Source organism: Ceratina calcarata, unplaced genomic scaffold (genome assembly GCF_001652005.2).
Source record: "Ceratina calcarata isolate Rehan_Ccalc_2016 unplaced genomic scaffold, ASM165200v1 scaffold478.2, whole genome shotgun sequence".
Lineage (NCBI taxonomy): Eukaryota > Metazoa > Arthropoda > Insecta > Hymenoptera > Apidae > Ceratina > Ceratina calcarata.
Genome location: NW_017172008.1, coordinates 22,504 through 35,277, shown reverse-complemented (window position 1 = coordinate 35,277; position 12,774 = coordinate 22,504). Strand labels below are relative to the sequence as shown.

The 12,774-nt window shown below is 39.4% G+C and overlaps 2 protein-coding genes across 2 annotated transcripts in view; one reads left to right on the top strand and one right to left on the bottom strand.

The window, feature by feature from the left end:
* LOC108627568 (uncharacterized) overlaps positions 1 to 438 on the bottom strand; it is a 3,662-nt gene extending 3,224 nt beyond the window's left edge. The window contains exon 1 of the mRNA XM_018028876.2: positions 355 to 438. The gene's annotated coding sequence lies outside the window, so the exon portion shown is untranslated. The remainder of the gene's footprint in view (positions 1 to 354) is intronic.
* A 457-nt stretch (positions 439 to 895) lies between these two features.
* LOC108627561 (uncharacterized) lies at positions 896 to 12,711 on the top strand. Its single transcript, XM_018028865.2, has 11 exons — positions 896 to 1,076; positions 1,993 to 2,143; positions 2,208 to 2,366; positions 2,873 to 3,285; positions 3,390 to 3,867; positions 3,960 to 4,300; positions 4,378 to 4,583; positions 4,661 to 4,946; positions 5,028 to 5,167; positions 5,278 to 5,427; positions 6,540 to 12,711. The coding sequence occupies exons 2-11, from the start codon at positions 2,021 to 2,023 to the stop codon at positions 9,560 to 9,562; spliced, it is 5,319 nt and encodes a 1,772-aa protein (XP_017884354.1). The 5' UTR covers positions 896 to 1,076; positions 1,993 to 2,020; the 3' UTR covers positions 9,563 to 12,711.
* The last annotated feature ends 63 nt before the right edge of the window (positions 12,712 to 12,774 follow it).

Here is a 12,774-nt window from a genome sequence, read left to right as displayed (position 1 = left end):
TAAAACATAAATTCTTATACATTTATGAAATATGAGAGAAATGATAGAAATTAGAATATTAAATAATTTATTATTGATTTAATCAGTTTAGTCAGTGTTATTCGTATCGTATAAACATAAATCGTTCTTAATAAAGTCAAAATCTTTTTGAAATTTTGAATATCGCTAGAAGCGCATGTGCAGTAGTAGAGGTATGGATATAAACAACTTTGGGACCAACTACTCTGATACGGACGGTCAATTCTCTTGGAGGTGCTTTTGCTTTTACACTTCGATTCTGATTTTTCACTCTCCATAAAGGTATACAGAAAAGGAGAAACTATGAATTACATTAATATTATATTAAGTACATACATTCAATATCCGATTCTTTTATTTAAGTAACATCAAGCCTAAGACCGAGACTGTGTTTGAGTGAATTGTTCTATTCACCCAAACTGTATGTATGTATGTATGTGTGTTGCAAAATAAACTAATACAGTGCTACCAACAAAACAGAAGTAAAAAACAGTAATGTATCATGTAGGACTATTTCGCTTTACTTCAAACGCATATTTCTCTCGTGAATATATAGAAAGTTAATTAAGATACTGTTGTTCCTTTAAACTGTACAAAGTAACAATACAGATAACAGAATCAACAATATAAATAATTGATTAATACGGTGTCTAGGTACATTTCCGCTAGGATTTCTGAATCGTTTCACTCATTCTCCCCACCTTCTCTACCAATTCCTTATCTGAATCAGCTGATTATTGTTTTCGTATTTCCAACGAAACAGACCGTTGCCGTAGTTATGATACGTGATATCTTTTAAGGAGTTGTATTTCCGGATTCGTTGATCGTCGTCGCGTCGAGACGGACAACGGTAGCCGAGGATCAATCAATCTCGCGATCGCTACAACATCGCCGACGCTCTCGAGGATCTCGAACAAAAAGGATTGACGTTTCGCGGGCGGGGTGACATCACTATCGTTTTCTAGTTGTGTTGTGTCAGTCACTCGCAGAATGACGCAGTAGAAGGTCGTCTCAGAGATGGCGAGCTTCCCAGTATGAAAATACAATTTTATGGCGAGGTAAATCGAATAATTTGTTTTTCGTTGCGCTGGAAACGATTCGAACGAGACGTAGACATATTTTCGTAAAGACGCGGATTAAACGACGGATCGCTGTGAAGCAATAGCTTTGTTGTGACAAACTGAATTCTACCCCTTTGTTCGACGAAATGTCAGGGTCGCTGTTGTTAATGTCAAACTATTTAATTTGCACTCCTCAGATTTAATAGATACTCGTATCATCTTTTTCATTCACGATAATCATTCAGACTTTTGCTTCGTCGTCGCTATGCCATTCGTGTTCTACCTTTTCTTAATCCTACCTAAGCGTGAAAGACGAACAGCTGCACTAGATTGTGTAATATATTCTTTAATAGGCGGAATAGTATCTCCCACTATTTTCCTCGTACTCATTTAAACATTATCAGATAACGATTTCGCAAATTTCGTTCTGCAAATAATTATCACGCCAACGATTAACGATGTGTGATTTTTTATTCTTTGTGTTATATTGTTATTAATAGAAATATATAAATTGCATATATTTCGTATACAAATAAATCTATTTCCTACGTATAATGTATAGATCCTTCTATGTTTATTGCGTTTTTTTGTAATACTTGCTTGTTAATATTTAAACACATATTTTATAGACGTCTAATTCTGTTAATATCTTATTTTTATGTATTGTTATATGTGCACGTATAAATTTGTGTACGTACATGTGCGTTTGCAATTTGGAGCGTATTAGAAATGCAAATATAACAATTGAAATACTTCTTTCATAATGGTGTTATTAAATGAATTGATGAACAGATTAAACAGTATAAAAGAGATGGAAATTATTAATACTATAGCGTTCAGATACATGTAATACATAATTAGATACGACGAATTATATGTCATGTACCCATGGAATGGTTTTTTCTTTGTTCAGGTAAAAATATTCAGTTTGGGAAGAAAAAATGTCTGCAGACTCTCCAAGGCGTGGTGTGCATAAAGGAGTACAAATTGTATCACCTCAGCCAATAGTCGATCGATCAATTATAGACAGTGTTGCAGGAATAATTAATGATATTGTTCCACAGGTTGGTATGTCAAAATCTTGTACTTTTTTCTTATTACATACATTTTTATTAAACTGATCTGCAGGCTTATGTTGGTACACAAAACTCTGAGAATAAAGAGTCTATATCATGGGCACGTTTTGAGTATGCAGACATTAATGATTCTGCCTTGTACCCTGACTACAATGAAGGCTCTAATACACCACCTTTACTATTGGTGCTTGGTTACACAACTGGAGTTCAGGTTTGATTTCGTTCTTTTCTTTGTCTTTCTTTTCGGATATATCATTTCTACATTGAAAGTGGTCATAAATTATAATAGTCGTCCAAAGACAATAAGCTCATAGCGATTTGTGAAGGCATATGCATTGAGAATTAATTTATTTTGAGTACTTGCATTATTTAAGTCTGAAAGGTCTTTATGGATTTATCAAGTTTCTAATTATAGCACGCTGTTATTGTAGTAGCTCTAAAATCTGTGTCTGTGTTTATGAATGACTTGAATCTTATTTTATCTAGGAGGCATAATATGTAAACAAGCACATTCATTATCAAAATAACAAGGTACATGTAGTTTGCAGAGACAGTATGATAATCGAAATTCAATCATACGAAGATCCTATATATTTAAGTTATATGTTTAAGCTTCAAAATATCATATAACAATTATGTAGAACGTTTCTATTCCGTAATGTTGTACCGAAAGTGATAAGGAAATAAAAGTTGACGAAATTTTTATTTAAAATACAGGTATGGCTGATAGCAGCGACAGGAGAAGCGACCGAAGTGTTATCATGGCGACAAGGAGTTGTGCGCACTCTAAGAATTTTACCAAATCCAAAGACTGATGATGAACATGTCGATTTGTTTGAATTGAAACGGCCGATGGTGGCAATATGTGATTCAGCTGGACCTGGACCACAATTTTGCAACATTAGTTTCATTTCATTGAAAACTGGGGAACAAGCTAAGAGCATCAAATTTAAAAGTCCCGTTTGCGATATTTTGGCGAATAAACGATCCATAGTAGTAACATTCTTAGAGAAGATAGCGATCTTCGATGCCCGAACATTGGAAGACATACTGACAGTCACTACTTGTTACGCTAGCCCTGGTCCAAATCCAAATCCTGTCGCATTAGGCACAAGATGGCTTGCTTACAGGTAAATGATCTTGGCAATGTTTCAACATTTTAATATTGTTACCGTTCATTTTAAATAATTATCAAATTACATTTTACCGGGACAATGGAATTTAATATTTTCAGCGAAAAGAAATTAATACCGGCGAAGAGGAGCAGCGGTGGTTGTGTGGGCGAAGGAGTGCAGAGTTATACAGCGACCGTACTGTACGCGGCGAAGTCTTTAGGAAAAGGATTACGCGAATTGGGAGAAACAGTCGCGTCAAGTTTAACTGGGAACTCGGTATCACCGATAGTTATTAATAATACGGGCAGCGATGTGACCCAGCCCGGGGTGATTACGATATTAGACCTCCAAGCTGCGAAAGAAGAAAAAGAGTTAGACGATGCAAATATAGAGTCTGTAATTGCTCATTTTACTGCCCATAGCGATGCAATCGTTGCCATGACTTTTGATCTAAGCGGCGCATTGCTAATGACCGCTGACAAAAGGGGACATGATTTTCATATATTTAGAATCCAACCGCATCCAGGTGGTCCCATCTTGGCAGCAGTACATCATTTGTATGTTTTACATCGTGGAGATACTACTGCAAAAGTGCAAGTACGTGTTTTAGATCTGAAATCGCGACGGACTTGATTCCGGAAATGAAAATAAGACTTCAGGGTTAAAGAATTCTAAATTTATTATTATAGGATATGGTATTTTCAAGTGATACTCGTTGGGCGGCAATTTCAACTGTACGGGGTACGACTCACGTTTTCCCGGTCGCACCATACGGTGGGCCGGTGGGAGTACGAACTCATTCCACGCCTCATGTTGTAAATAGACTTTCAAGATTTCATAGAAGCGCTGGTTTAATGGACGACGGCACCAGATCTCATTCTCCCGTATCTCATACAGAGTTGCCTTTGTCCGTGTATCCGTATTCTAATCCAAGACTTCCTCCATATCCCCATCCAACTGTACTGCACCCTCTGGCACAGATACGTCAACCATCCACGTTAAACTACGTGAACAGTCAAACTCAACAAACGTAATTATCACTTATCGAAAAGTCATCGGTTACCGATAGTTCACATGTACTTATTCATTGCTTGTCTTATCCTATAGACCGCAGCAAAGACAACGATTGCACTCAGATGACAGTGGGTCATTACCGTTAAAAATATGTGCTTGCTTCGCACCTCCGAGAGCCTGGATGTATGCACAAAGAGAATCCACTGCTAAAATTATGAAGAGAGCTGTCGATTCTTTGTTCATTATGGCGTGCCACGGGAATATGATACAATATGATTTAGAACCTAAACCAGCGGCAGGTAAATAAAATGTTCATAAAAATACAAATATTTAGTATTACAATACACCGATATCTTATCATTCGATGATGCATTAGGTATACCAAAGGAGAAGGTATGCGACGATACGATGATCGAATTGGAGGTCGAGGCTAAAGGTCAATGGCCTCTTTTAAGATCTCCGAATTCGTTAGAAATCGTACCACCCTTGCTGACATCCAGCCCTTTCTTGAGCGTTAACACTGTACCGAAAGATATTCAATATGGTGATTTAGCGGAGGATCGCTGGTTGAGCCAAGTAGAAATCGTTACGCATGCTGGTCCACATAGACGACTCTGGATGGGACCGCAATTTGTTTTTAAAACTTATAACGCAACTAGCGGGTTAGTTTTTATAAATGTACAAGATGTGTATTCTCGCGTTCTCAGGATATCCTTTGATGAAAACATTTATCTATTACGCAGAACTTCTGTTAATCTTGTCGAAGCCGAAGCTGTTGAAATTGGGGTGACCGGTGGATCTCGTCCGGCGAGATCTAATCCAGTCAACATGCCGCACGGTGCATCTAGATCGCTGGTACCTGTTGTCATCGATGGATCAGGAAGTAAGTTTATTGGAAATCTAAACAAACTTAGCTTGTTAAATGTACTATAAAGTGTAAGCAATTGATTGTTTAGAATGTACGACTTACGCGACATTTCCTGAACTGCGTAGGTAGTTACGAGCAATCTCCACGGTTCATGGAAGCGTACGGTGATTCCTTAGATAGTGACAATGTGGGAGTCGGTGGTGGCGAGAATCAGTTGAGAGAAGATCTTGCGGAAGCGATGCTGGAGACGTCGATCGCACCTCATCGTGCACCAGGTAAGTAAATTACTCAATGGAAAGTGTGGTGCTTTATTTTGTCGAACAGTACGAATCCTGATATATCCCACTTGTCGATGAAATTTGTTTATATATTATATTACGACGATCCGTAAGAATAAGGGAAGCGTTTTCTACGATTCGTATGAACATGTAACGAACACTTGAGTATCTGAGGCACACGATTTTCATACATTCTCAAGTTTACGATTCTTACAATCGTGAAAATCTTCTTCCTGAATGCAGTAATTTTATTTCTTTCAGTGATCGTTATCGAGTACATTTGTACTGAGACATGAGACATACGTATAAAACGAGACTGTTGTACTTTACTTGAAAAATTTGCATTAACATTAATTACGGGGGTATTTTGCGATGTTTGCAAGCACGTATCTAAAAACGGATACGATGTCCGTGCTTTCTGCATTTGGTGACGGATGATTGCTAGATTGTAAGTTTGTGTGGATACAGAACTGGCCAGAGGCAGGTATCTCTGTTTTCTCTCCAGCCCCCACCCCCTTCTAATGATATTACATCTAATCACTAACAGCGATAAATATCTCTCAACGTCTACCCCTTTAAGTCGAGGTAAACAGTTGGAAAAAGGCTGCGAGCAGTCTACTAACCCCGTACAAATTTTTCCTTTTGCTCGAAATTCCAACAAACACACGAAATCAAAATTTATATATGTAGTTCGAAAGTAAATCGTTCGAACCCCGTTCTCTTTACGACATATCATACGATTTCGACACGTGTATTGCGGAGAAAAGTTTGTGCTTTTGTGGTGTGCAGTGTGAAAACTCAGATCAAGTATATCAGCTTCTACATTAGTAATCACGAGTAATTACTTTCTGTTTATGTATCTCTTTTACGCGTCCTGTTCTTTCTAATTCTGTACCCTTTCACGACGCAACATTTTGCATTAGCGTCCGAAGGTCGATTGAAACTTCTCCTTTGTCGAGTCGTCGTTGAGAAAAGAGAAAGAGTACCACTTCGTTTTGTATCTCAGGCGAATATATATTTTGTTAAAGAAACATTGAAATACAAAATTAAAACAAGAGAGAAATTGTGAATCGATATTGATACCTGCCAACGGCTTTTTCTGTTACTAGGGAGGCGATCGGTATTTGAAAGGGTGGGTCAACCGGTAACTAAAGTCGTCAACCCTCTGGGCACCGTGATTACCGTGTCGGCCGATGAGGAGGACATTAATTCCAGTCAGGAATTCGATTCCGTGGAGGACAGCCACGTACCGGAACCACCTAGAAGCGTGTGCGCCGAGGAAGGTCCGGCATCTCTCGGTGATCTAGAACCGGAGAGCCAGACCCTGCGCGACCTTACAGAAATTTGTGCGGAAATGCGCTCGGCTAGCGAGCCGGCAATCGATAGCGTACCGGACGAGAACATCTGCGAGGTGAAAGAGAGAAAAGCTCTCTGCGTCGAGATCGCGGCGATCACGAATCCCGGATGCTCTACCATCGATTTCGAGAAGGAAGAAGCGTTTCGCGACGTACCGACCAGTTTGAGCCTCTGCGTGGAACAAGGCGAAATACCGAGCAGCCCTATGACTCAGGCCAAGGAGGCAGCGTGGTCCAAGAAACTCAAAAGAGAAGACAGAGGAGCCCACGAAAAGAGCATCTCCGAGGCACAGTACGTGGTTAATTGTAGCGATGATAGCGTTCTTTTGGTAGAGAATAAGATGACACAGGGACGGAAGAGTTCGTCGTCGCATTACAAAACAGAGTGTAAGAAAAGCTGCGAATCTGAAAAGGTCGCGAAGAAATCTGGGCGAAACGGGTCGAGCGTGAGTTGCAGTAAACGAGACGAGGCTAAGACGCCTGCTAAGAGATACATTTTAAAAGAACAGGATGATAGCATTGTTATAGAAGACACCGCTTACGACGATTCTAAGTACAGTTGTGGCAAGAAGAAAGGATGCGAGAAGAGCGTAGTTGAAGATACCACGACTAAAGACGGCGAGTGTTCGAAGGAAATTGCAATAGGCAAATCTAAATGCAAATCAAAATCTTCCACTGTTTACGATTGCAAACAAATCAAAGGCGAACTGGCCGCGGAGAGCAAGAGCTCGGGTAAAAACGTGGAACTGGATGCCATCAGCGAAGAGACTGACAGAATGGAAGATTTCGAATCGACGATCAGCTTGGATGTATTAACCAAGGAAATGTACAAATCTCCGCCGTCGGATTCGACCGACGATTTCAGTTCAAGCGAGTATCACATCGTCGATACAGCTTGTTGCAACAAAGATGCAACCTCGGTTCAATCCGATGAGGACATCGAACACATTCAAAGTTCCGAGATTACACAGTTGCAACAAGCTGAATGTGCCGACGGTGATAAATGCGCGGACGTTATAAGCTGCACGAGTTCTTCGCCCGTTATGCAGAGAAAAAATAGCAAGAACACGATATCTGACGATGATTTGGAGTTCATACATTCTTCCGAATTGATGGAAACAGCTGAAAGTTCTTTTAAAGAAGATTCGAAGTTCGAAGCGGATAAGGGCAGCGATAGCGAACCAAGTACGCTTAAAAGTAAGGGCGCGTTCTCTGATGATGATTTAGAGCACGTACAACATTCAGATGTTTGTGCTGTATCGTCCGAAGAATCTAAGAGCGGCCGAGAAAGAAGTCCGAAAAAGTCTCAGGAGGTTTCAATGGAACAGGGATCGAAATCGAGAAGCTCGAAGAAGACAAAGGACATCGTGGTGATTGAGAGCGACACGTCGGCTGCTGATGTAACTGTAATAATCAAACCGGTCGAAGGTTGGAAAAGTAAGATTACGGAGAAGAAAGATGAACTGGATGAATATGCTACCACGAAGGATACACCCGTTGGTGAAACCACTAGTCCTCTGAAAAAAGCTAAAATTCGTTCGGCTAAAACCTCTCCCTCGAACGTCGCACCTAAACGATCGCAGGCTGGAATCGAAATAATCGACATTGACGCGATGCAAAAAGTTGAGATGGAATGGCAGAAGCTAATCGACGCCACGACTACCTCGAAATGTGAGATTCTCTCTGTACCGGAAGTTACTGAAACACGTCCGAAGAAGTCGCGGAGGAGCAAGAGATCCAAATCTGAAAACACTGGTCAGAGTTCCGAAACATCGGTCGAGAAACCCATTGAAGAAGTCGCGAAAAAGGCAAATTTGCAGGAAGCAACGGCCGAATTTTCCTGGAGTTCGATCTTAAAGAAGAAGCTGAGCTCTCCAGCACCGAAGATGGAAACGTGGAAAGAAGACGACAAGGTACAGGAATCTGTCGATTCCTGGCCATTGGCTGCTTTAGACTTTGAGGATACGCCCGTTCAGTCTGCGAAAATCTCTTGGAGCTCCGTTGTTAAGAAAAATCATGCTGGCTCCGGGGAACAAGGAACGCGAAGAGAGTCCGAGGACGGAGCGATTACGGAAGAAGCAAGCGTCATCGAGGAAAAGAAAATTCGTCGAAGGCACGTAGCCTCTTCGGCTCGATCCTCGACAGTAATAAGCCAGCTAAGAGATGCCGTTAGAAAAGCGAAGATGATAGAACTTCCCGTACAGACGGCAGAGGGATCTTGGAGCTCTATTGTAAAGAAAAAAGTTGCTTCCTCCGCTGAATCGAGCACGCAGATGCTTCGTAAGAAGCCGTATCTTACAACCGATGATTCGGAATCCGCTTCGGATCAAGAGACAAAGACTTCCGTAACGAAGTCATTTAAAAGCTCGGAGAATTTGATCGACGAGTCCACGGACGATTGTGTGTTTCTGAAGTTTTCGAGCTCGCCTACAGACGCATCTCCAATCGAGAAGAACGAAACGAGTAAAAGAGGCTCGGGCTTGACAAAGAATTGGAATGTTGCCGAATCACTGTCGGTAGACCCGACGTTTTCGAAGGAAGATTCATCGGAACTAGAGCGAGATACGGAGCCAGAGAAGAGGAGCGACTCTGAGCAGGAGATCGTGCCTGAGCGTTCGAGCTCCTCGGACGAGCTGAACGCAAACGTGGTGTTCGCGAGTACCGAAGAAGATGTGGGCCGCGATACGGCCGAGAGAAGCGGTACGAATGGCTCAAGCTCCTTGATCTGCGCTGTATCCAGGAAAAGCAGCAGGTTGAAGAAAAAAAAACGTAGATGAGTAGAGGATTGTATGGATGTACCCAGGGCCAGCCTTGCCCTTTATATACTTCTGATGCAAGTAACGGGAGTAGATTAGCAGAAGTATAAACCGGGAACTGATCGTGTTCCCGACTCTTATTGTAATCGAGTTACTCTGGTCGTTTCACCAAAAGCATCATTCTAGGTGATGAGCGTCTGTATTATACAATCACTTAAGGGAATAGATTTCGGCTCCACTTTGTTTCGAAACGGGTGTCCGGAATTTTCAGATTTGGTATTTTTTTGGAAATATTTTCTCAGGAAAAAAGGGCATGAAATTGAGATAGCGACAGCATGTTGATTTTTTAATTATCACTGTAGAATATTATCAGCACAAAAAGTAATTCTCTGAGACACTCGATGAAATTTTTTAACACAAAGGCAAGGTTGTACCGTTGAACGTACATCCATCGACGTTCGAGTCGAATGCGTAAAACGAACTAAAAATGAAAAAAATATGGAAAGTAGGGAAACAACATACGCGTACACTCTTTGAGCATACGTAGAACATTTCGAGAACGGGACTTCTGTGTGTAGGTGTTTAAAGAAAAGCAAAAAGAGAAAAAACACCGTCTGTGGTTCGAACAGTTATATAGTTAGCGATTTCTGTTTCGACTGCCTCAACATCGGCAGGTTTTAAATGAATCCGCTGTGCGTTGTCCGTGTGGTGCATGAGAGAAGTGTTTTCTGGCTTCGATTATTACCACGATCGAAATTCAAATGAATCGCGACTTAAATCTGGCTGTTTCGTTCCGATATGCACGGTCGCGAGAGATATTATTATTACACATTTTTCAATTCAGCACAAAGCTATTCGTGATCGTCGTGTTCATCTTTGTTTTGTATGCCGTCAAGACATGCTTTCCATGAAAGCTATCTATAATATAATTTCACGGATTTAAACGTAGCATACTCGACATTCGATTGCTGCTTCAATAATCCGTTTGGTCGTAAAAATGATTAGGCTCGTCTACGAATGAAACTCGTGAAGCAACTACATTGATACTAGGTCTTTGTTTGAAACGTACAAAACATTGATTGAACTTGGGACGAGTTCTGATAAAAAATTACTGTCATGACATACACAATACTTCATTCGTGATGATTATGAAACGTTTAAAGATCAGCCTGCTTTGCAAATGGAACTATTTTAAATCCAAAGGATTTTATTTGATTTACGATGCAAATCGTAAGAGACAGGTGAACGATTCACTGTCTATTTTATCGTAAAGCTTCGATCGTATATAAATTCGTAAATTCCTATAAATAATCGGTAAATTAATATAAAAAATCGTATCATTGATATGCATAAAGTACGAGCGCATTCTTGCATTAATATACGCAAGCAAGAATTTCACTGGAAACGGGATTCTGTGTATGTATCGTTTCAGAATCTTGTTTCAATACGCTAGATGACTTTCTTTTCCTTTTTCGTGTCACTCGAGATACGTTCTTGGTCCACACTACTTCACTTAAATATTATAGTTTCGATAGACAAACGAATTTCAACCTGTTGAGTTCGGTGCACGTTAGATTTCATGGCTCTAGACATTCTTAACATTGTGAAAAATACTCCATCCTCGTATTTGAACATTTTCAAATTTTGTCGATATTCGATTTCTTCGTAGAAGTTAGAGAGACTTCTCGACAGAGTAGATATATTTTGCACACGTTGTGTCGTAAATTATTATCGATCTCTGTCTAATCTTAATTACGAATTAGAAATTTTTATGTAATCTTCGAGTAAAAACTGTCCCAAGAGAGCCAAAGATGGGTTGTGATCGATTAGTTGTGTAATGTCGACAACGAGGTTGCAGTTTCACATTCTCGGTTAAAAATTTTCTTAAACAACGTCTTGTACGCTGCAGGATTGTCTGTCTAATTTCGCAAAACTTATTTAAAACAATTTAAGTGGTCGCACTGTACAGTTATTAATATTACGCGAGCATATTTTATATTTAATAATTCCGGAAACGACATTTCTGAGAAGCAACAGGAAATATGACTCCGTTTCTTAGTTCAATTCTGTTTCTCACTGTCTCTTTGATAATAATCTGTACAAATTACCTTATCTGTTCACTTCGTCTTTGATCGAACACATCGATCAAGACTTCACGTCACGTTTAAAAGGAAATCGTGCGACGCGTCGATTATTCGTTTATATAGATAAAAAGTTATATTATAGATACATATATATAATAATTCTAACTCGTTAGAGTTTGTTGCTAGTACAAATGGAAAACGACACGGGATCTTTTCGGTCGAATTCGAGGAGAGATCGGTATTTCGGGGATTTAGCCGTGAGATTTAGTACAAAGCTTTTAATCGTCACTTTCGTCCTCGCAAGTGCTGTGATTATGTTCGTGATTTCGCTGTGTTAATATCAGTGCTACGTCGAGGGAAACTGGCCGAAAGCATAGGTGCAATGGTTTTAACTGTAATAGATATCATCCTGCGAGTGGAATTTTACTGACAACGATTTCTATTGCTGCACTACCGCTGCAATTTATTAGTTGTTAAAATTGATTGACTTGCTGTGTCGATAACTTATTTATTTTAATTATTTATCATGCGTACGCAAATGTATGTACGTGGTATTACATTACCGCGTGTATTTTATTTATTTTTATCTTATCAGTTTGTGAAATCAATTCTGTTTTGGCGGAGATTAATGATTTAAGTGACGAAATTAATCAACAGTTTTTGTCGTAATAATTCACTCTACATTCTTTCTACAATATGCTTTTGATACAACTTTTGTCGTTTATTTTATTGATCGCTGCGATCGTTTTATTACCTCGAGAAGTTAGTTGAAATTTTTAAGATTTTCACTTAAAATTATCGAGAAGTTAAACAAATCAGCTAACAATCTTATATTGTTAATAAGCCAACTTTTACAATTATTTATTCTTGTTGATCAATAGCACTTTACATATTGAATTATGTATCAACATCTGTTATCGACTTGACTTTTATTTAAATGTTAATATAGTAGTCTAGCAATAACGGTTTTATTATATGAATTACATTGCAGACATTTTTATAAAGCGCACTTTTCAAGATTTTTACATTTTGCGAAATGTAACTGTACGTCTCTACAGAGGAAAGCTCCATAAAAATAGAGTTTTTAACAAAGGATACGCTATATTGCTCTCTAAAGTCATGCAATTTTAATATCTCTTATATATGTGT